The following is a 23,249-nucleotide window of genomic DNA, read 5'->3' as shown; positions in this document are numbered from 1 at the left end:
ATTGCTAACGGCTCCCTTGTTCCTCATACACTTAAAAAATAGTTTAATTTTAGACTTTAGTAATGTTGTGGCAATGTGTTTCTTTTGTTCCTTTTCTAAACAACAGTCACATTTGATTTATTCCTAATGTACTCTTTAGAATAATACCATCCATTTTATAGGTTTGAACTGCTGCTTGCATTGTGAGCATATTTTCCACTGTAATAAATGTTGTTTGAGAAAATTATAATGTTGAATATTACGTGTGTAAAATAAGTAGATTTGAATAAAACACATGGATTTGATGTTTTTGGATTGCTTTTGAATAATTTGAAATTCAAATGCAGCCACAATATCCTAAAGTGCCATTGGACGTGTAATGAAGGTGAACGCCTCCAGGCCTCCAGCTGAATATTTACACTGAGATGAAGTAATTTTTCTCCCCTTGTACTGGGCTGCTGTTCTGAATCTTGCTGGATGGACAATCTGCTCCTAAAGGAGAGGGTCCGGAGGAGCTTCATGAGAAAGATCCCAGGAATGAAAGGGTTAAGGTATGGGAGTGCTTGATGGCTCTGGGCCTGTACTCACTGGAGTTTAGAAGAATGGTGGGGGGGGGGAATCTCATTGAAACCTATTGAATATTGAACAAGACAATGAATTTTCCATAGATTCAGCACCCTTTGGCTAAAGAAATTCCTCCTCCTCCTCCATTCTAAAGGAATGTCCTTCTATTCTGAGACTGTGTCCTCTGGTCCTAGACTGCCCCACTATAGGAAACATCCTCTCCACATCCACTCTATTAAGGCCTTTCAATAAAACAGAGAGCCCCTCATTTTGGGTAACTGTTTCATATTCCTTCCCACATCTCTGCATCCCTCTCTTGTAGTGTTTATCTTCTGCACTTGTCTCTTTGTGGCATCTGCCTTCTGTTTGACACGGATTTTGTTTTTTTTTTAAAAACCTTGGATGTAGAGTGGGGTGGTGGAGAGATATCTCTACCAAAGGAGATGTAAGGCACTCCTTCCCTCCGCTAGCCTGCAGGTCACCCTTGGACAAGGCCACACCCCCCAGTCAGGGTCATGTAAAGCCATGGGAGCAGATGGTGCGTATCACAAGTCTTGTTTATGTGACCACTGATGCCAAGCCGACAATCTCTGAAGAGTGTTTATAATGCCAGGGGTCACCTGTCTTGTAAAGACACTGCCCAGAAGAAGGCAATGGCAAACCACTTCTGTAGAAAAATTTGCCAAGAACAATCATGGTCTTTGTACCATGATCACCCACGTCATAACGTTGATGGTGAAAGGGAAGGTTGGGCAGGCTGGGACATTTTCCTTGGAGTGTAGGAGACTGAGAGGTGTAATCTTACAGAGGTGTATAAAATCATGAGGGGCACAGACAGGGTGAATGCGCTTGGTCTTGTTCTCAAGGTTAGGGAATGGAGAACTAGAGGGCAGAGGTTAAAGGTGAGATGGGAAAGATTTTATAGGAATCCGAGGGGCAACTTTTTTTTACACAGTGCTTAGTATGTACGTGGAATGAGTTGCCAGAGGAAGTGGTTGGGGCAGGTTCAATTTCTGATGGATTCTGGTGTTAAAATCCACGGTTCTTTTAGAAGTCAGGAATGAGGCATAAAACATGTTGCTTCATGATGGTTTTATTAAAAATTGATAGAACAAAGGAAACAGGAGCAGAAGGCTTAAAGACAAGAGACTAAAAAGAGTAAAACAGCACTGTTTTGTGCTCAGCTATTTTATACCCAAAGGTAAGAAAAAGTTCCATTCAAATTTAGATAAGTATTAGCCAGTTAGAAAACACTTACTCAATACTGCAGTGCCAAGTTAACCAATGAGACAACATTTAATCACTTAATGCAGAACAAAGAAGCTTCCTGAGTTTTCCAGAATTGTGCTTTGTATAAAAATTAGAAGCAAATTAAACTGTTATGTGCATGCTTTAGTCACTATAGTAAGCAGTTACTTGTATATAAATATTTATATAAAATACAAACATAATTATTTGTTAAGCTGCAATGACAAAAGCAATTAAACAATTTAATCTAAGATTTAAACAATCAGCTCCTGAATTCCTTGATGATTTCATCAGTGTATGTCTTGTTGATGTGGATGAGAGAGGAGGTGCAGTCAAGGAGAGTGCAATATGATGCAGCCTGTGAAGGGTGATTGAGGATAATGGTGTCGGGTAGATAGAGGCTTCCTCTGGAGTGCATAGTTAAAACCAAGGAACAAAGCCTGGAATATGGTGTGTTGTGGTGGGTGAGTGGCTGAGCTGGAGGGAAATGGGATTAGTGAAGAATTAGTGTAGATGGCTGTTTAATGGTTCACATGTGATTCATAGTTCATTGGGAAGACCAATGGCGGGGGAGCTGCATTGCTTCAGTTGTGGCCAGGACTAGGCCGAGGCTGAAGCTACAGAGTCAGCTGTGGCAGTCACACGGGGGAGGAGACGCTACTGTCTGGAGTTCATTTGGTGCTGCCCTCCAGTGTTCACTCAGTGGAAGAACAGGCTGGACCAGGACTGTTTACCAATCAATCTCGCCATGCCACACGGGGACTTGGGCAATATTATTATTATTTTTTCCTTTTTGTGACTGATTTTCTCTGAAATCATAACCATATGGGCTATTTGTGCAACGTGCATTGTGCTGTTGGTAATGTGTTTTGCACCTTGGCCCTGGAACACTGTTTCAATTCGCTATACATATATGGTGGAATGATAATTAAGCCTGAACATAAAGTTCATTATTCTTAGATTAAACTGTTTAATTGCTATTTTATTTGCAGTTTAACAATTAATTATCTGTTTGTATGTTATAAAGGCATCCGTTAGTCTTGCGAGACCATGTATCTGCACCTGGAAAGTCTTCACTCTCCAGGCCTGGGCAAGGTTGTATGGAAGACCAGCAGTTGCCCATGCTGCAAGTCTCACCTCTCCACAACACCAATGTTGTCCAAGGGAAGGGCAATAGGACCCATACAGCTTGGCACCAGTGTCGTCGCAGAGCACTGTGTGATTAAGTGTCTTGCTCAAGGACACAACACGTAGCCTCGGCTGGGGCTCGAACTCACGACCTTCAGGTCGCTAGTCCAATGCCTTAACCACTTGTCCACGTGCCCACACATTGTACGTTATATAATTATTTATATACAAGTAACCAAAGATTCATTGATGATTCCTGATGAAAGGTCTCGGCTTGAAATGTCGACTATTTATTCCTTTCAGCAGATGCTGCTTGACCTGCTGAGTTCCTTCAGCTTTTTGTATGTGTTACAGTGAACTGACGGTTCTGTTTTCGTGTTGCATGACGATGATCTACTGATAGGTGACATCATTTTGGTCTTCTGAGTGATTGCAGACCGAACTTAGAGAATACTGAGCAGCATCAGGTTTCACGTTGGAAAAATGGAGCCTGTTTCTTTCAAGAGGTCAGGGGCAAAGAGTGGTAAAAGTCATAGATCAACACATAAAGGCCATTCGGCCCACCACACCCATGCTCACCGTTTTGCCCAACTGCATCAATTCTGTTTGGCTGCATTATGACTGTATCCTTTCATACATTGTCTATTTAGATATCTATATAAATGCCTTGTAAACCGGGCAAATTGATCAGATTACACCATCTGCTCTGGCTTTGCTACTGGTATTGTTCTGTTATTGTCACATGTACTGAGGTTCAGTGAAATTCTTAATTTTGCATCTATCCATACTGATCATTCCAAAACATAACTACTTTGAGGTATTCCAAGGGAAAAACCAAAAAAATGCAGAATATGATGTTACTGTTACAGAGAAAATGTAGACCATAATAAGACAAAGGAGTAGAATTAGGCCATTTAGCCCATTGTGTCTGCTCCGCCATTCGATCATGGCCAAGTTATTTTTCCTTACAACCCCATTCTCCTGAGGTTATGTGAAGAAGGCAGATGCCCTTACTAATCAAAAACCAGTCAACCTCTGCTTTAAATATACCCAATGAATTGGCCTTCACAGCCGTCTGTGAATTCCACAGATCCACCACCCTCTGGCCAAAGAAATTCCTTCTCATCCATTGTGAAATGTAGACTGTAAAGACAAGACTTCACTTTTAACATAGAGAGATCTGCTTAAGGGTCTTATAACAGTGGGATGGAAGCTGTCCTTGGGGCCCCCGGTGTGTGTTTTTCTCTGATTTGTGTAAAGAAAACCTTACCCCTCAGATCCCCTTTAAAACTCCTTTCTCTCACCTTAAACCTACGCCCTCCTAATTTTGCAATAATCTCATTGGAAAGAGATGCTAATTAGAATATGATTAATTTTCATGGGCTGTTTCCATGATACGTTTCAGTTCATTCTGTCTCTGTCTCTGTCTCTCTCACTCACTCACTCACTCACACCCCCCCCCCCCCAACCTGGAGAAGTATATCATGATATCATAGACAGGTATGTGGATAGGAAAGGTTTAGAGGGATATGGCCCAAATGCAGGCAAAATGGGGCCAGCTCAGCTAAGCACCTTGGGTCAGCAGGGATGAGTTGGGCCAAAGGGCCTGGTTCATTGCTTTATGACTCTGTAACTTTAACTGGCAACTGAGATGCATAGAGGCTTCATTGTCCAATTATTGTCTATCCTCTAATCCCACTTCATCGGAGGACTTTTGGCCATTAGCTGGTCTTAATGACTAAAGACAGGGACGGAAGTGTTGCTATTATTGATTTGGGATATACAGTACAGTTAGTGGCCATTTTATTAGCTAGCTCCTGTGCCTGATAAAGTATATGTTTGTGGTCTTCTGCTGCTGTTGCCCATTCACTTCAAGGTTCGATGTGCTGTGTATTTAAAGATGCTCTTCTGCACGCGTGGTTATTTCAGTTACTGTCAACTTAAATCAGTCTGGCCATTCTCCTCTGACCTCTCTCATTAACAAGGCGTTTTCGCCGGCAGAACTAATGCTCACTGGGTTTTTTTTTTGTTTTTCGCACTGTTCTCTGTAAACTTTAGAGACTGTTGTGCATAAAAATCCCAGAAGATCAGCAGTTTCTGAGATACTCAAACCATTCCATCTGACAGCCACAATCATTCCACTGTCAAAGTCACTAGGATCCATTTGTTCCCCCCTTGTGATATTTGCACTGATCAACCAAAACTCTTGACAATGTCTGCATGTTCTTATGTGCTTAGTTACTGCCACATGATTGGCTGATTAGATATTTGCATTAACGATCAGGTATACCTAATAAAGTGCCCACTGAGTGTATGTACTTTGCTCAAACAGTCTCCTAAGTGCACATACAAAGAAGGTGATGCCAGAGAGTACAGATGAAGAACATACAATTCCAGGCAATTACAGCTCCTCAGTTAAAAGCATAGCCAATATATTAGCCATTGAGGGATTAATAATTAATATCAAACCATTAATAATTTAATGTCAATTTCAAACATTAATTGCAGCTAAATTAGATACTATTAGCTTTAACAGCTTTGACTTGAATATATATTCCCACAAATTTTAATCTGCTCTGAACTCTGATTTTGAAGACAAATATCGGATTTTGGATTTTTAGTCTAAAAACAGATTGAATGTGCTGTTGTTTTTATCTATTTTAAGGTTTCAAGCAAATAGGTTAATGCCTCTGTTAAATGTTATGGAAGAGAGCACTGCTCAAAAGTGTCAGGAATGTGTCAGCTGTGGCACCTCTGATTCCTGGAGAAATCTGGAGAATTGCATGTGATCTTACTTTCATCTAACTGTAATCTAGATTATGCCTCTACCCTCTGCTGTTAGATGGACACATGACTATACAGGGAGAGGAGGGATACAGATCATGTACAGCCAGAAGTGATTTGGTTTAGACCATAAGACACAGGAGCAAAATTAGGCCATTTGGCCCATGGAGTCTGCTCCACCATTCCAACATAATCCCTCTCAGCTCCATTCTCCTGTCTTCACCCTGTAACCTTTGACACTTCACAACACGCTGGAGGAACTCAGCAGGTCGGGTGGCATCCGTGGAAACGTCGACCGATCTTTTTCACGGATGCTGCCCGACCTGCTGAGTTCCTCCAGCGTGTTGTGAGTGTTGCTTTGATCCCAGCATCTGCAGATTATTTTGTGTTAACCTTTGACACCTTTACTGATCAAGAACTTGTCAACCTCTGCTTTAAATATATACTGTACAAAATCTGACCTCCAGAGCAGTCTGTGACAATGAATTCCACAGATTCACCACCCTCTGGCTGAAGAAGTTCTTCCTCATCTCCATTCTAAAGGGACATCCTCATTTTCCGAGACTGTGCCCTCTGGTCCTAGACTCCTGCACTGTAGGAAACAGCCTCTCCATGTTCACATTATCTAGGCCTTTCATTATTCAACAGGTTTCAATAAGATCCTCATTCTTCTAAACTTCAGCGAGTGCAAGACCAGAGTCATCAACCTGGCATCATGTTCCACACCGACAGTGTGGGCAAGGAGCTTGTTCCTCTGCTGTAAAGCTCCATGTTCTGTGGTATGCAGGGAGGTATTACTAAATAGTTGACCCATAATTGCGCTATTTTTTCTCTGATTTTTGGAAGCTAGTAGTGGTTACAGTAACCTGAAGTACCCAGTCTTACTACTACTACTACATTGACTCAGGTCTAGGGGGCTGGCGTCGGGCATGATGATGAACTCTCTGCTTCTCTCTCTCCCTCATCAGTGTGTTCAGTTCATCTACATTAGCCGCGCCGCTGTCTTCTAGGAGCATGTTGACCATAGTCTTGCGAGGGCGCCCAGGGTTCATCCTCCCGTGCTTGGGCTCCCATATGATGACTAGGCTGGCAGGTAGCTCAGGGTGGCGTAGACAGTGCCCCGCTAGCTGCAGTCTTCTCGCCTTGATTTTAGTGGTGAGCGGTAGGTTGTTATAGAACTCGACGTTCGTCATGTGCTGTTGTCAACTCATGTCAAGAGCCACCCGGTCCTACCCAGTCTTAGTTGTTCCAAACTAACATCATATTCGGATTTACTAATCACACATACATGGGAACATATAGAGAAATACATTTTTTTTTCCATTAACATTCAACACACCTACGGACATGCTGAGGGTGACCCGCAAGTGTCGCCACCCATTCCCACGCCAACATGGCTCAGCAGAACCACACAGAGCACAACAAGCAGCGAAACAAGGCCCTTTCCTCCCTCCCACCCCCACCCACACGCATGGACAGCCCTCCAACTCCAGGAGAGACGTGGATCGAACCTGTAGAAAGGCTGAATTTCAGTAGTGATTACAATAGCCTCCTTGCCTCCATTGGCACCCACACACTACCTGGGGCAGAAGTAGCAAGGATCTGTGCACTACTGTATCTGACAGTTTTAATTTGGAGGTGGGTGTTTTTGAACAAGGAGAGGTGCTGTGAGTCACAGTGGAAGCTTGTTTGATGGGACCTGATTATGAGTTTGCAGATGAGTGCCCCGGAACTGTATTAATTTTGCATGCGAATTCTGTTCGTGCCAGGAAGAGTCCGCGTAAGTCCTTTCCGAGCTTGCGTCACAGGTTACAATATGTTAAAGTGTCCGGTACTGCTGTATATCTGCTGCCTTCTAGATTTTGCTTCCTGACAGCTGCTGCAACCTCCAGAGAGCCCTAATTTATTACCCCGATGCTTTCCTCCCCTGTAATGGATATGATATTACAGGAGATTACATTATTGTTGTTATCTGGAGGTCACTGTGACTTTGTCCCATGGCAAGAAAATAATACAGTGATGCCTTCTCCACACTGAGTTCCCTGTAAGACCTAGGAAGGATGATACAAGCACAATTAATTGACTGGACTGACGTGTGCTCTTCTGTAACAATCTGTGGGGCAGAACAGGGCTGATTACCTTTAATGAGAAAACGGGCTGTGAGGTCATGTGTCCTGATGAAGGGTCTCGACCCGAAATGTCGACTGTTCGTCCCTTTCCTTAGACGCTGCCTGACCTGCTGAGTTCCTGCAGCATTTTGTATGTGTTACCAGTGAGGTCATGTGGTGGCTAGTGCTGACGCCACACAGCTCCGGCGATCCAGGTTCGATCCTGACCTCGGGTACTGTTTAGCTGGAGTAACGCACACAAAATGCTGCAGGAATTCAGCAGACCTGGCGGCATCTGTGGAGAGGAAGAGACAGTCAACACGTTGGGTCAAGACCTTTCATCAGGACTCGGCCCGAAATATCAATTCTCTATTCCTCTACATAAATGCTGTCTCACCTGCTGAGTTCTTCCAGCATTTTGTGTGTGTTACTCTGGATTTCCAGCTTCTGCAGAATCTCTTGTGCTTATATTAGTAGGTTAATTGACCAGTGCAGATGTCGCTAAGTGCTGGTGAATTGAGGGTGATATTAAGGAGATACAGCGTAACAACAGGGTCCTCTGCCTATGACAACCATCATCCTCCCTTTTACACTAGTCTTCCATTTATGCATTATTGATTCTCCCTACATTTTCAACATCTGGCCTCAAACTCTACCACTCACCTGCACGTTTGGGCCACATTACAGTGGCCGGTTAACTACCAAACTGTACTTCCTTTGGGAGGATCCGTAGAGGGTTCAAATGACATTTTATTGTTGCAGGTTTTCTCGGAATCAGTCATGACATGCCACCGGATCAACAAACCTATTTTCTAAACAGGGAGAAATCCAAAAATCTGGAATGCATAGGGAGTCCTTGTGCAGAACACCCTGAAGGTTAACTTGCAGGTTGAGTCTGTGGTGAGGAAGGCAAATGGCATGTTAGCATTGATTTCAAGATGTCTAGAATACAAGAGCAAGGATGTGATGCTGAGGCTTTATAAAGTGCTGGTGAGGCCTCACTTTGAGTATTGTGAACAGTTTTGGGCCCTTCATCTTAGAAAAGTTGTGCTGGCATTGGAGAAGGTCCAGAGTAGATTCACAAGTATAATTCCAGGATGAAAGGGTTATCAAACAAGGAACGTTTGATGGCTCTTGGTCTGTACTTGCTGGAATTCAGGAGGATGAAAGGGGATCTCATTGAAACCTTTTTAATATTGAAAGGCCTAGACAGGGTAGATGTGGAAAGGATGGTTCCTATGGTGGGAGAGTCAAGGACAAGAGGGCACAGCCTCAGGATAGAGGGGCACTCTTTCAAAACAGAGATGCGGAGAAATTTCTTTAGCCAAAGGGTGGTGAACTTGTGGAATTTGTTGCCACGTGCAGCTGTGGAGGTCAGGTCATTGGGTGTATTTAAGGCAGAGATTGATAGGTTCTTGATTGGATATGGCATCAATAGTCATAGTCTTAGTCATACTTTATTGATCCCAGGGAGAAATTGGTTAAAGATTACAAGGAGAAGGCCGGGAACTGGGGTTGAGGAGGAGATAGAAAAAAAAGGATCAGCCATGATTGAATGACGGAGCAGACTCGATGGGCCAGATGGCCTAATTCTGCTCCCATGTCTATGGTCTTATGGACTGTAAGACATAAGAGCAGAATTGGGCCATTCAGTGCATCGAGTCTGCTCTGCCATTCCATCATGGCTAATTTATTATCCCTCTCAACCCCATTCTCCTGCCTTCTCCCTGGAACTTTTGACACCCTTACTAATAAAGAACCTATCAACCTCTGTTTTAAGTATAGCCAATGACTTGGCCTCCACAGCCGTCTGTGGCAATGAATTGCACAGATTCACCACCCTCTGGTTAAAGTAATTCCTCCTCATCTCTGTTCTAAAGGGAGGCCCTTGTATTCTAAGACCGTGCCCTCTAGTCTTAGACTCCCCCACTAGAGGATACATACTCTCCTCGTACACTGTTTCCAGGTCTTTCAATATTTGATAAGTTTCAATAAGATCCTTGCTCATTCTACTAAACTCCAGCAAGTATAGATGATTAATTCAGTAACCTTGCTAATGTTCAGATGTCCCCTAAACCTTCCACGGGCTGACGAGCAGGGTCTAGAATCTGCTGAGTGTGAACTGCTGAGAGAGCTATCTCCATGAGCTCTGTCCTCCATGTGTGACCTGCTCTCCAGATCACCTCTATTATGTTTTATATCAATGCAGTGAATAAGACATTTGAAATTTCTGAATTTAACTAAAATAAAGAAATACGTGGATTGATAGATACTTTATTGATCTGAAGGGAAATTACAGTGTCACAGTAGCATATGATTGTGTGGCACAGTAGCATAATGTTATTACAGTGCCAATGACCTTCAATTTCCGCCACTGTCTATAAGCACATGGGTTTTCTCCAAGTACGCCGATTTCCTCCTATATTCTAAAGATATACAGATTAGTAGATTAATTGGGTTAATTGGTCACATTGGTTGTAATTGCATGATGTGGGCTCTTTGGATCGGAAGAGACTTACTGCACCGTATCTCTAAAATAAAATGAATAAATAAATGACCGGGGCAACTTTTTAGAAAGCTTGCTAGTGCCTGTGACATCACTGGCATTTAGGACAGCAGTGAAGACACGCCATCTCTGGCATTGTTCAGGGCTTCTTTCATCACATCTGTAGCTCCGTTTTCACTACTGTCAGTCATGCAAGTCCCGGGTGGAGACTCAGGAATACCATTGTTCAGATGTAGATTCTTCATTGCTGTTTCCATAACACATTTGCTTTATCTTTCAGGGTTGTTAGCCCTGAGCTGAACCCCCAAATTTGGAAGACCAGAGGATTACTCTCAGTCTGGCCTCTACCCTTTGACCTGTTTGGCATGGGTGACCCCACCAAGAGCCAAAGCATAAAGCCCGGACTCCATCCAATGGCTCTCTGGGTCATTGAGGCACGCATGTCTCCAAACCCACGACAAGGTTGTGGTCCTTTTGGAGGTTTTTAGAATGCCAATAGGGGTAAATATCTATAGCCAATGACAATGATGGTACATGTTGTTTTAGATTCATTCATAAAGGTCTGAGTTCGCACTTGCTCATAGCTGCTTAGTCAGCTCTGCCCTACTTCCTGCTAGAAAGCTATTGCACTCCAATATATTGCTTATAGTTGGCAGAGTTCCCAGTCACCTCTTCCCCCCCACTCTCACCCACTTTGGGTTCTGCTTGTGCTTATTTTTCCATGGTTCGGCCCAACAGGTCTGTGCCATCAATCCCACCAGCCCCATTTCCCCACTGATTTCTCTGCAGCCCATTTGATCACTCATGACCCCATCACCACTAATTCTCCTACCTACCTACACCAGCTCACATGGCTTTAGATTGTGGGAGAAAACAGGGACGCTCACGAAGTTGCAAGATGAAACATGCAAACTCCGCCCAGACAGCACTGAAGGTGAGAATTGCATCTGAGTGGCTGGTGCTGCGAGGCTTCAGTTCTACTTGTGTGCCCCATAGTTTAACGTGAGACCATGATGAGGTATCTCTTGCTCTCCCCTCCCCTTTCAGCATTCCGAAGGGACCATTCCCTCCCTGATTCCCTCGTTTACTCTTCCATCTCCACCAGCACACGTTCTCCGACAACTCACTCTGCACTCACAGGAGATTCAATACCTGAGTATCTTACCTCTTCCCTTCCCACCATCCAGTGTCTGAAAGTTGCTTTCCAGGTGAAGTAGTGAATTGTTTGTACTGTTCAATCCAGTGCACTGCATTTAGTGCTCACAATGCGGTTTTTCTATATTGGGGAAATTAAATGCAGACTGTTTGATCGTTTTATGAAACTTTCCCCTTCAAGAGGGCATAATTTTAAGCTGATGGGAGGGAAGTACAGGAGGGGATCTCAGGGGTAGGTTTTTTACACTGAGAGTGGTGAGTTCATGGAATACCTTGCCAGGGGTGGTGGTAGAGGCAGATACAACAGGGACATTTAAGAAACGCCTATGGATGATAGAAAAATGGAGGGCTATGAAGGAGGGAAGGGTTTGATCTTAGAGTAGGTTTAAAGGTTGGCACGACATTGTGCGCCAAAGGGCCTGTACTGTGACATATTGATCTATCTTCTATTAAACTAAACAGAGACTGGTTGATCGTTTGATGAAATCATCTTCAATCAGCAAGGTTGACTCTGAACTTCCTGATGCCTATCCCTATGATTCTCCATCCCCTTCCACTGTGACCACATTACCTCCAAGCCCCTACACTGTCTCAGCAAAGGCCAACATTATCTCGAAGAACTTCCTTCACAGTTCTCAACCTGAATTCAGCAGCTTTGGTTACAACATTCCATCAGGTTTTGGCCAGTTGGAGCGAAAGGTTCTTAGCAGCGATGCTACCTCATTTTTCTCTTTCCACAGAAGCTGTCTGACTTGCAGAGAATTTGCAACATTCAGTTTTATTTCAGATTTCCAGCAGCTGCAGCCTTTTATTTCTCACAGTTCCAGCATTTTCGTCTCTCTTCTGCTTTCATTCATTGACTATTTACAATGCCCCTAGGTAGATCAACTCTGATTAGCAAGCCTTCACCTCTGTCTCTCAACCAGCCAACAACACTGCATCTTCTGTTGTAGAGAATCACATCCCATCTCTCTCTTCTCCTCAACTTAAAACATGATTTCTGGTATTCCCCTCTGATGAAAGCTCACGAGCCTGAAATGTTAGCAGAAGAGACTCCACAGATGCTGCAACCTGGAGCAACAAATGGAGAAATTGGAGGAACTCAGCAGGTCGAGCAGCACCTGTGGAGGTAAATGAACAGTCAGCGTTTCATGTCATGACCCATGAAGAGTTTCAACCTGTTCTTTTCATCTCACAGATGCTGTCTGACCTACAGATTCCCTCCAACATCTTTTTTGTCACGTTAAAATGTTAACTGTTTCTCTCTCCAGTGGTGCTGTCTGACCTACTGGTTATTTCAAGCATTTTCTGTTCTTACATCAAATTCATGGCATGATGTGGTAACAGGATAGCGTAACGCTTTATAGTGCCAGCAATCGTGGTTCAGTTCCCGCTGCTGTCTGTAAGGAGTTTACATGACCGGGTGAGGTCCTGCGGTTATCTCCCACAAAAAATAGGTCCTCGGGGGTTGGTAAGGGTTTGTAAAGTGTGGGCATGCCGTGTTGCCACCTGGAGCATGGCGACACTTGTGGACTGCCCCCTAGCAAAACCTCAGACTCTGTTGGTCGTTGACGTAAATGACTCACTTCACTGTATGTTCTGATGAACATGTGACAAATAAAGCTAATCTAATCTTTTCATCATGAGGTGATTTTTATTAGCACACATCAAAGTTGCTGGTGAACGCAGCAGGCCAGGCAGCATCTCTAGGAAGAGGTACAGTCGCCGTTTCAGGCCGCGACCCTTCGTCAGGACTAACTGAAAGAAGAGTTAGTAAGAGATTTGAAAGGGGGAGGCGGAGATCCAAAATGATAGGAGAAGACAGGAGGGGGAGGGATGGAGCCAAGAGCTGGACAGGTGATTGGCAAAAGGGATATGAGAGGATCATGGGACAGGAGACCTATGGAGAAAGAAAAAAGGGGAAGGAGAACCCAGAGGATAGGCAAGGGGTATAGTGAGAGGGACAGAGGAAGAAAAAGGAGAGTGAGAGAAAGAATGTGTGTATAAAAATAAATAACGGATGGGGTATGAGGGGGAGGTGGGGCATTAGCAGAAGTTAGAGAAGTCAATGTTCATGCCATCAGGTTGGAGGCTACCCAGACGGAATATAAGGTGTTGTTCCTCCAACCTGAGTGTGGCTTCATCTTTACAGTAGAGGAGGCCGTGGACAGACATGTCAGAATGGGAATGGGATGTGGAATTAAAATGTGTGGCCACTGGGAGATCCTGCTTTCTCTGGCGGACAGAGCGTAGATGTTCAGCAAAGCGGTCTCCCAGTCTGCGTCGGGTCTCGCCAATATATAAAAGGCCACATCGGGAGCACCGGACGCAGTATATCACACCAGCCGACTCACAGGTGAAGTGTTGCCTCACCTGGAAGGACTGTCTGAGGCCCTGAATTGTTCTGTTTTGAATGCTGTCCACTTAGTTCTTTTCTCTTGCTCTTGGGTATTTAACTCACCTTTGAAAGCTTCCATTGAATATCTCTTCCATAACATAGGCTAGTGGTCGCCAAACTTTATAAGCCCAAGATCCCCTATCTCGGCAAGATCGACCTACTAAATTGTTTAGAGAAAAAACAGCTCAGATTGTACTTCCAACTTGAGGCCTTTTATTCGGGCTAATTGCATTTGAATTACATAAAATGCTTTTGTCAAACTTTCAAATTAATTCAACTAAGAAAACACTGTAACTAGCATATCAACCAGGCCATAGCTGTCTTTCTTTAAGAATATTACAATACTTCATACCTTTAATTCTAAGTTTCATTATTTAATTTTATTTCAACACGAAAAATAAATGAATAAAAATTGACTGTTGCACTCAGTGTGATGACTGGGGCTGAATACTTTCTGCTGGTTCCCTGAAATTTGGCTCATCAGTACAGACAGCCAGTCTGAGACAGTCTGTGAGATGTCTGTCAGTAAGACAGCTCCTATACTTAGATTTAATAATTTTCATCTGTGAAAATGCAGTTTCACACAGATAAGTTGACCCAAAGTAGGCACTGACTTTTAGTTCACATGTGGTGAGATGAGGAAACTTCTCCCTGCTGACAAGCCCCCAAAAGTCACTGTCCTTTGATCTTGCTTTAAGCTCAGTGTCATTTTGCAAATCAATTATTTCCATTTCAATATCACTTGGCACACCAAATACTTGCTGGAATTTGGCTGCTATCTGTTCTATATCGATCGGCAGAAATGGGTTTGAAATAAATGCAGCAATACCTTTCATGACGTTTAACTCCCCAAAATGCCGATCGAACTCTTGCCAGTTTGTCTAGGTAAGCACAGTACTGTTCAGGGTGAAAAGCATTCTTTTCCTTGATGGCCTGTAACATTTTCTCCAAGTTGGGAAAGAGTGTCAGCCTCCCGTTCTTTAACTTTGAAATCCAAATACCAAGCTTGGCCTTAAACACATTTACTGCGCTTATCATGTGGGGCAAGTGTCGGTCTTTTCCCACGAGCTCGTTGTTAAGTACGTTTAATTTAGCCGTTAGGTCTGCCAGAAACCCTAAATCCAGTAGCTGCGCATCATCTGACAGTTCCTCGTGCTCCTCATTTCTTGTCGACAAAAAAGTCTTTATCTCGGGCAGCAAGTCAACGAATCGTTGCAGCACTTTGCCACGAGTCAACCACCGAACATCAGCATGAAGAATTATGTCTCCGTAAGCGGCATCGAGCTCATCCAATAACGCCTTGAATAAGCGGTGCTGGAGCGCTTTTGCTCGAATCAAATTTATCAGTTTGACCACCAGTGCCATTACATGAGAAAAGTCCACGACCTTCCCAGCCAAGGCCTGCTGATGAATCACACAGTGATAATCCAGGAAGCTGGCAAAATCAGGGTCATTACGGCACAGCGCTATAAAACCAACACTCACACCGCGCACTGCTGGGGTCCCATCAGTAGTAATTGCCACCAGTTTATGAATGGGGATGTCATTTTCAGGGACATATTTTTTAAACTCGTTATAAATATCCTCAGCTCTCGTTCTCGCCTTTAATTGCAAAAGAGTGAGGGAGACCTCCTTTGTTGTAAAATCCTGGAAAGCCATTCTGACAAATCCAACAAGCTGAGCTGTTTGCATTACATCTAGGGATTCATCAAACTGTAGTGAAAAATATTCACAGAGTGACAAGTCCTTTAACACTTGTCGATCCACATCCTCCGACAGTGGCCCCACCCTCCTTGTCACTGTCGCAGGGCCAAGCTGTATATTGCGTATTGCGGTTTTGATGTCGTTTTTGTTTTTAAAGTCATTAAAAACAGTCTCTGCAGTAATGGCCATTGCTTTCTTGATTAAATCGCCATTTGTAAAAGGCTTCTTGTATTTAGCCGAAAGGTGACTTACGCGAAATGATGCTTCAATAGCAGCCTTATTTTGAGCAGCATGTTTTGTGAAAAACGATATAGCAATTTCTCTTCCCATTCTGGATGGAATTTGTACGTTTTCGCCTTCTTTTGTGGAGCCTCCGCCATGCTGGCGAGCTACCTTGTAGGATATCACCAGCGAGTGCCGTATATTGATGTTTGCGACAGTCTGTACTCTTATCTAATCTAATTGGTCACTTTGATGCAGCACAAGCTACGCTGAAAAAAATACAACAGCTAAATCAAAAGAGAGAGAGAGAGAGGCGCTAACTTTTCAGCAAAAACCAAAACTTATGCTAATTACTAGCACACTATCCGAAATGCTAAACATGAATTCACGCTATCAAAGGCAAAAAATTTCGAAAGAAAGAAAGAAAGAGCAGTACAACTGATCAAACTTTGGCATAACTGACGTAATATAAATAGCAGCATAATAGAGTCAAAACCGATTAAAGTTGACCAAAGTTTACTTAAGTCATGGATGCATAAATGAGTTATTTTTAGCCACACGTGCTGTTTTCTTTCGCCATTGGACAGTTTGCCCATTTGCTCGTTTATGTTTTAGATAATCAAAGCTCTCCCATGCTCCATGGAAATTTGACAGCAGCAATAGTCACATGAGTCAGCACACATGTGACGCACGACGCTGGGCAGTGGGAAAAGAGAAACACAATAACCAGGGAAAATAACTAAGTGTGGGTTAAAAACAACTCACATATGCGCTCTAGGGGTAAAATTTGCTCTTGCATCAAAAGGTTTATCAGGCATAATGTATTTGTGTATTTATTGGAAGAGGTACAGTCGACGTTTCGGGCCGAGACCCTTTGTCAGGACTAACTGATGAAGGGTCTCGGCCCGAAACGTCGACTGTACCTCTTCCTAGAGATGCTGCCTGGCCTGCTGCGTTCACCAACAACTTTGATGTGTGTTGCTTGAATTTCCAGCATCTGCAGAATTCCTCGTGTTCACGTTGTGTATTTATTTTTCTTTTTTTTTCGGGATCTACTGGGGAAAGTCTCAAAGATCGACTGGTGGCGACCACTAACATAAACAATATTCCTTTTTTCCATCCAAACATTGCCAATGCCTCTTTGATATATCTTTTAATGCTTGTATTGAAATCATCTAAAATGGTGAGTACCACACACAAAATACTAGAGGAGCTCAGTAGGTCAGGCAACATTTAAGGAAAGGAATAAACAGTCAGTGTTTCAGACTGTGACCCTTCATCAGGACATTCAAAATGCGGAATGGCTCCATGAAATCCCTCCAAACCTTTTGCATTCTAGAGAGAAACTCCAAGGTTTTGCAATGCCATTTATTGTTTATTTTTAACCAAGTATGAAATCCAACTATTGAGTATTTACATTTTGCATGAGATATTGAAGTTGTGCAGAAACTTTAAAAGCAGCCATCGCAGGAAGAGAGAAATAAATGATTAAGTAAGCTTTTGGTCCACAGCCATTTTTTTGCCTGGATAATGCTGATTCTGTATGTAGCGTAACCCAGACACACATCTTTTTGATCACATCCCTGCCTTTTTATCCTGTTAAGTTAAAACTGTACCAAAGGTAAGTGAGCTGAGCCATGAAAGATATTTAATATTAAATATTTGCTTTATTTACCACATGTACATCGGAACATACAGTGAAGTGCCTCATTTGCATCAAACCTAATCAGAGAGGGTTGTGTTGGTCAGCCCACAGGTATCAGCTATGCTTCCAGCACCTACATAGCATGCCCCACAACTCAACGTCTTCTGAAAAGTGGGAGGAAACTGAAACAGCCAGAAGAAATCCTTGTGGTCACAGGGAGAACGTACAAACTCTTTACAGGCAGCGGACCAGCAGGAATTGAACCCTGGCTGGCAATGTAAAGCAAGGTATTAGCCACTGTGCTACCACGTCACCTTTTACTACGTAGGTGAAGTAACAGATTAAAAAATGTCTCTGGTTAAATAGTTTATAACTTTAAATCCAAAAGTCAACTTGGTCTTCAATCTTAAATGTTTTTTTTTTCTAATTACGCTGCTGAGAGCGAAATGAATTCGGTTCTCTTGTCATTTTTTATGCTGCACAGTATGTGATTTGAATAGTTGCTGCTCACCAGTTCTTGTAACGGTCTATGTTTCTTAAATTCTACAGATCCTATTATTGTATAACATGGGCTGTAGCTTCATGAGCCTGTACACCTCCCTTCTGTTCCTGTACGGCCTCAGCGTCGCAACTTCCATCTTTCAGAAGGAGTTCTTCTCAGAACTGCAGCAGGCTTACTTCATGTACTGGTTTGTTAAAAACGTGGAGCTGCTTGACACGGTCTTCATGATCTTGAGGCATCGAAGTCGTCAGATCTCCTTTCTTCATGTCTACCATCACTGCAGCATGTTGCTTCTGAGCGAGCTGACCTATCATTACTACCCGTGGCCCGCCATTGCCCCGTTCGTGCTCGTCAATTCATTTATTCACATCATCTTGTATTTTTACTACGGTCAGAGTGCGATGAACCCAGCACAGCGACCCACGTGGAAAAAAAGAATGACGCAATTACAAATCGCTCAGTTTCTTATGGACTTGGCTCTTGCAACGTGGGGCTATCTGTTTCACGGATTCTGTATTTACGCGATTCTGTATGGTGTTACAATGCTTTGTCTTTTCTTAAATTTCTATTTCAAAGCTTTCAATTCCAAGAAAGCTACATAATTATGTATCTAAATCAGAAAATCTGAACTAAATATTATTTTTTCTTTTTGGTGAGCTGGTTTAATTGTCTAACACACTGGATTTTCAGTGTTCTCTATTAAGCAAGTCAACTTCAAATAGATTGCACCTTAATATTGTAACTACAGGTCAACCTTCACTAATCCGGCACCACTGGGAGCTGAGGAGTGCCGGATTAGTGAAAACACCGAATTACAGAAGGATCACATTAAGCAGAATCAGTGCCGGATTATCGAAGGAGCCGGATTACAGGTAGTCGGATTAGTAAAGGTCGACCTGTATTTAGAATAAATATATAATTTTAAAATGTAACATATTTTAATAAAGATTTTACAATTCTTTCAAATGTAAATCTTCAGTGATGATGGCTATTATTTTTTCATTTCAGAACCAAATTTAAAATTATCAATCAAGATTTTTAAAAATTTGTCCCTCCCCAGTAACCTGGCACTTATCCCTGAAAGCAGCCCAAGTGTTAAACTTTCCCATTCACCTCCTCCCTCACCTCCATTCAGGGCCCCAAACAGTCCTTCCAGGCGAGGTAACGCCTCACCTGCTGGGGTTGTCTGTAGAGTTTGGCATTCCCAATGCAGCTTCATTGGTGAGACCTGTTGTAAATTGGGGGGGCTGCTTTGTCGAGCACCTCCACTTCACCTGAATTTCCCGGTGGCCAAACATTGTAATTTCCATTCCCATTCCGACACGTCGGTCCATAGCCTCCTGTTGTGCTGTTGTGCCAAGATGAGGTCACCTTCAGGGTGGAGGAGCAACACCTTATATTCCGTCTGGGTAACCTCCAACATGATGGCATGAACATCGATTTCTCCTTCCCGTTAAAAGTTTTTTCCCTCCCGCTCCTGTCTTCTATTCCCCACTCTGGCATTTTACCTCCCCTCTCTTGCCTATCACATCCCCCTGGATCCCATCCTCCTTCTCTTTCTCCTATGCTTCTCCTCTCCTTTCTGAATCCTTCTCCAGCCCTTTCCCTTTCCGTCCCACCTGGCTTCACCTATCACTTTCTAGCTATCCTCTTTCCCCTCCTGCCACCTTTTTATTCTGGCATCTTCCCTCTTCCATTCAGTCCAGAAGAAGGGCCTCGGCCTGAGACGTTGACTGTTTATTCGTTTCTCTAGATGCTGCCTGACATGCTGATTTCCTCCAGCATTTTGTGTGTGTTGCTTTGGATTTTCAGCATCTGCAGACCTTCTCATGTTTATATTTTTAAAAATTAGCCATATCCATCCCTAACACACTTAATGTACATAGAAAGAGCCAATCCTACTTTCCATTCAGTATAGAAGGCATGCAATGTAGTTTCATTTAAAATTTATATATACTGTAATTGCATCTTACAAGTTTGAATAACACACACAAAATGCTAGATGAACTCAGCAGGTCAGGCAGCATCAACAGAAAGGAATAACAAGGTTGAGGGAAGGTTTCATGGAGGTATACATGATCACTGTGGGTTTAGAGGAGGTAAAATGAAGACTAAATTCCCATTATTTGAAGACAAGCCAACATAAAGTGTTGATTCAGGGGGATAGGAGTTGTAGCAAACTATCTGCTGGAGGAACTCAGTGAGTCGAACAGTTTCTGTGGAGTGCAAAAGAACTGTCGATGCTTCAAGTCAAAACCCTGCATCTGAACTGAGAAGGGAGAATGGAGAGGTCCAGTGTATAGAAGAGATGGAGAGTGGTGAGACAAGACTGTAAGGTGATTGGTGGACTGAGGAGGGGTGAAAGGTGACAAGGAAATTGCACCAGGTAAGGGACAGGAGGGGGTGGAGCTTGTGAAACAATCCAAGCTTTCAGGAGAGAAATGGATAGGAAGTTAAGAACAAAGAACATTACAGCACAATATAGGTCCTTTAGCCCACAACTTTGTGGCAGCCTTTTAACCTACTCTTAAGATCAATCTAACCCTTCCCTCCTATATAGCCCTCACTTTTGCTATCATCCACGCGCCTGTCTAAGAGACTCAAATCTTTCCAGTGTATCTGCCTCTGTCACCACCCCTAGCAGGCCGTTCCACACACTTACCATTCTGTGTAAAAGAATTTACCTGTGACATCCCCTTTATACTTCCCTCTAATCACCTTAAAATTATGCCCCCTTGTATTAACCAGTACCACCCTGGGTAAAAGTCTCTGGTTATCCACTCAATCTATGCCTCTTAACATCTTGAGGACAATAGATAAAGAACAGGGAATGGGATTTATGGGACTGCACGAGCTGGCCTTTTGGCAGTCTCCTTTGGTGTAATGTTTACTTAATGATAATTCATTTGATTCCTTAAGGGTAGTAGTGAGAATAAGCTCCAGCTATCTATTAAATTCTCCCGATAGTGTGCATCTCAATCAGCCTCTGACAACCAGTTCCAGCTCCTGGCCTTCACATGTGGCCTAGCTACCAGGCCTGGCAGAACCATTTCTACGGACGGGAGGATGGGCAAAGGTGGTTTACTGGCGCCTTAAAACCAGTCATTTCAGGCAGATGGGGCTCGTCAGCAGTGGTTGGCAGCTCCTCCAAGAGATGTGAAACCTCCGCTGCCTTGCAGCTACGCCCACTCAAGGGGAAGGCTTCGGGAATAAACCCCAAGGGAAAAATCCGGAGCTGGAGTCCCGAAGTTGAGTTTGATGCTGACTGGCAACTCCTGTGACACTGCTGACTCCAAACTGTATTCATTTCAACCATTTCTTTAGATTCGTCAGCTGCATGGTGAGGGAGGGCCTGCTTCATGGGCAGTAGCTTGCCCTCTATTTCGTACTGCCCTGGTTTGCCTATCACATAGAGAGCTGGGACACAACATCCATGGTCGACCTCGACGAACAGAGGGCCTCAATTCATTTGCTCTAATGCAGAAAAATACTAATTTGGCACAGTGGTTAAAAAAATGTCTTATTTTGGGTCTTCTCCCTGCACGTTGCTCCACCCATTCCCGATACCCCAGATCTGCCCATTTGCGCTCACTCTTGGAGGGCAAACAACTCCAGTATAGAGGAGCAGCTGGTCAGTGGTAGTCAGAGATTACCCCTGAGGCTCGTAGCACTTTCACCTAGCAAACCACAATTTAAGAACCACTGCTCTAATATAGTGTTAATACTATTCATGCAATTCAGCAATTTATTTCAGAAATATATGTAGTTACAGTTATGATTTGGTGTAATTTCAACAAATAATATATGGATTTATGAAATATAAGTTTCAAATCTTGGTGTGAATGTCCTGTTGCTAATTAGGGTCATTTGATTTGTCCGATTGCAATTACAATAAAACAAAGACATTATCAAACACAGCCAGCGGTGTTTCTTGAATGAGTGAGTTTGATGGCATCAGTGAGAACTGTGGCTCAGTGAGGGCTTTTCCCAAAGGTGCAGGAGGAACTTCTTATGCCTCTAAGCAACTGGTTCAGAGCCACAATAATCGGGAAGGACATAGACAGGAGCATGTGCACTGCCTCATTCTCTGAAGTCAATGACAAGCTGTTCTGTTTGGTTGATCTCTGAAGGTTTAATGATGCAGTGAATGGTCTCCGTCATTGACCATGGTCTGAAACTTGACCGAGTTCAGCAAGATTGGATGTAGCTGTTCTTGGGCAGTTGTCAGACCCCCAAGTGACCAGCTCACTAGAGATGACATCACTGATTTATATAATAACATGTCACTGGATTCATCCTGATTCATAACAGGCTTTTTAGACCATCAAGTCCACACCAACCATCACACACCCAATTATGCTAACACTATTTTGTTCTATCCCTTTCCCATCAACTCCCCGATTCTACCACTCACCTGCACACTGGGGGTAATCTGCAACAGCCAATTAAGCTACCGACCCGCACTTTTTGAGGATGTAGGAAGAATCGCATGCAGTTTTAGGGAGAATGTGCAACCTTCACACAAGCAGGACCAGAGGTCAGGACTGAACCCAGGCTCCTGGAGCTGTGAGACGGTGGCTCTACCAGCTTAACACTATGACATCCAAGGTGATGAGTCCAGAGATAGAAAGCCTGAAAAGTCAAAGAATGAAGTCAGGGAGTTTAGAGGTGGAGGCCCAGAGACAGAATCTGAGAGTCCTGGGCCAGGAACTAGATGTTGGAGGCCCAATATCAGAGTCCGGGGCCAAGGATTGGAGGCCTGGAGGTGGCCTGACCTGGGATTGGAGGCCTTTCTCTGTGTGTGAGTGGGAGGGTGGGAAAGGGGCTTGATTTGTTGTCTCATTTAGCTCTGCCTATGTTGTTCTGCTGAACATTGGGGGCATGCTATGTTGACGCCGGAATATGTGGCGACACTTGTGGGCTGCCCCCAGCGCATACTTGGGTGTGTTGATTTTTAACAGAAACAACACATTTCACGATGCAGATGTGCAGGTCTTGCAGAAAGAATCTGAGGTGCAAAAGTTATCAGGTTAAGTTCTGGTTTCATTGGCTGTACAGGAGGAGGGTTATTAAGGTGAACTTGAGAAAGGAAGTTTAGATCTCAGGACAACGAGAAAGTCAGAGCTGGTGCTGTTCACATGAATGGTGGTGATCCCAGATTCCTTGTAGACAGGGCTGGGAACACTATGGGATGAATATAACACATTGAATGGAGGAAGAAGGAACAGAAAGAAAATGAATATATAAAAGATATACAGATTAAACTAGGGCAGAATCAGCTTAATTTGGCAGAGTTAGGGAAGAGA

General features: G+C 43.5%; 1 protein-coding gene across 2 annotated transcripts in view; it reads left to right on the top strand.

The window, feature by feature from the left end:
- The window catches only part of LOC134358170 (very long chain fatty acid elongase 5-like), a 50,613-nt gene extending 28,749 nt beyond the window's left edge, over nucleotides 1–21,864 (top strand). The window contains exon 4 of one of the 2 annotated variants that reach the window (XM_063070171.1): nucleotides 17,991–21,864. In XM_063070171.1, coding sequence (XP_062926241.1) covers nucleotides 17,991–18,545 — 555 coding nt within the window. In that variant the 3' untranslated portion in view covers nucleotides 18,546–21,864. The remainder of the gene's footprint in view (nucleotides 1–17,990) is intronic. The other variant, XM_063070170.1, reaches the window with a different exon arrangement.
- Nucleotides 21,865–23,249: the final 1,385 nt, after the last annotated feature.

This window comes from Mobula hypostoma, chromosome 18, assembly GCF_963921235.1.
Source record: "Mobula hypostoma chromosome 18, sMobHyp1.1, whole genome shotgun sequence".
Lineage (NCBI taxonomy): Eukaryota > Metazoa > Chordata > Chondrichthyes > Myliobatiformes > Myliobatidae > Mobula > Mobula hypostoma.
The sequence above is the reverse complement of the archived record's forward strand: the minus strand, read 5'-3'. Positions and strand labels throughout refer to the sequence as shown.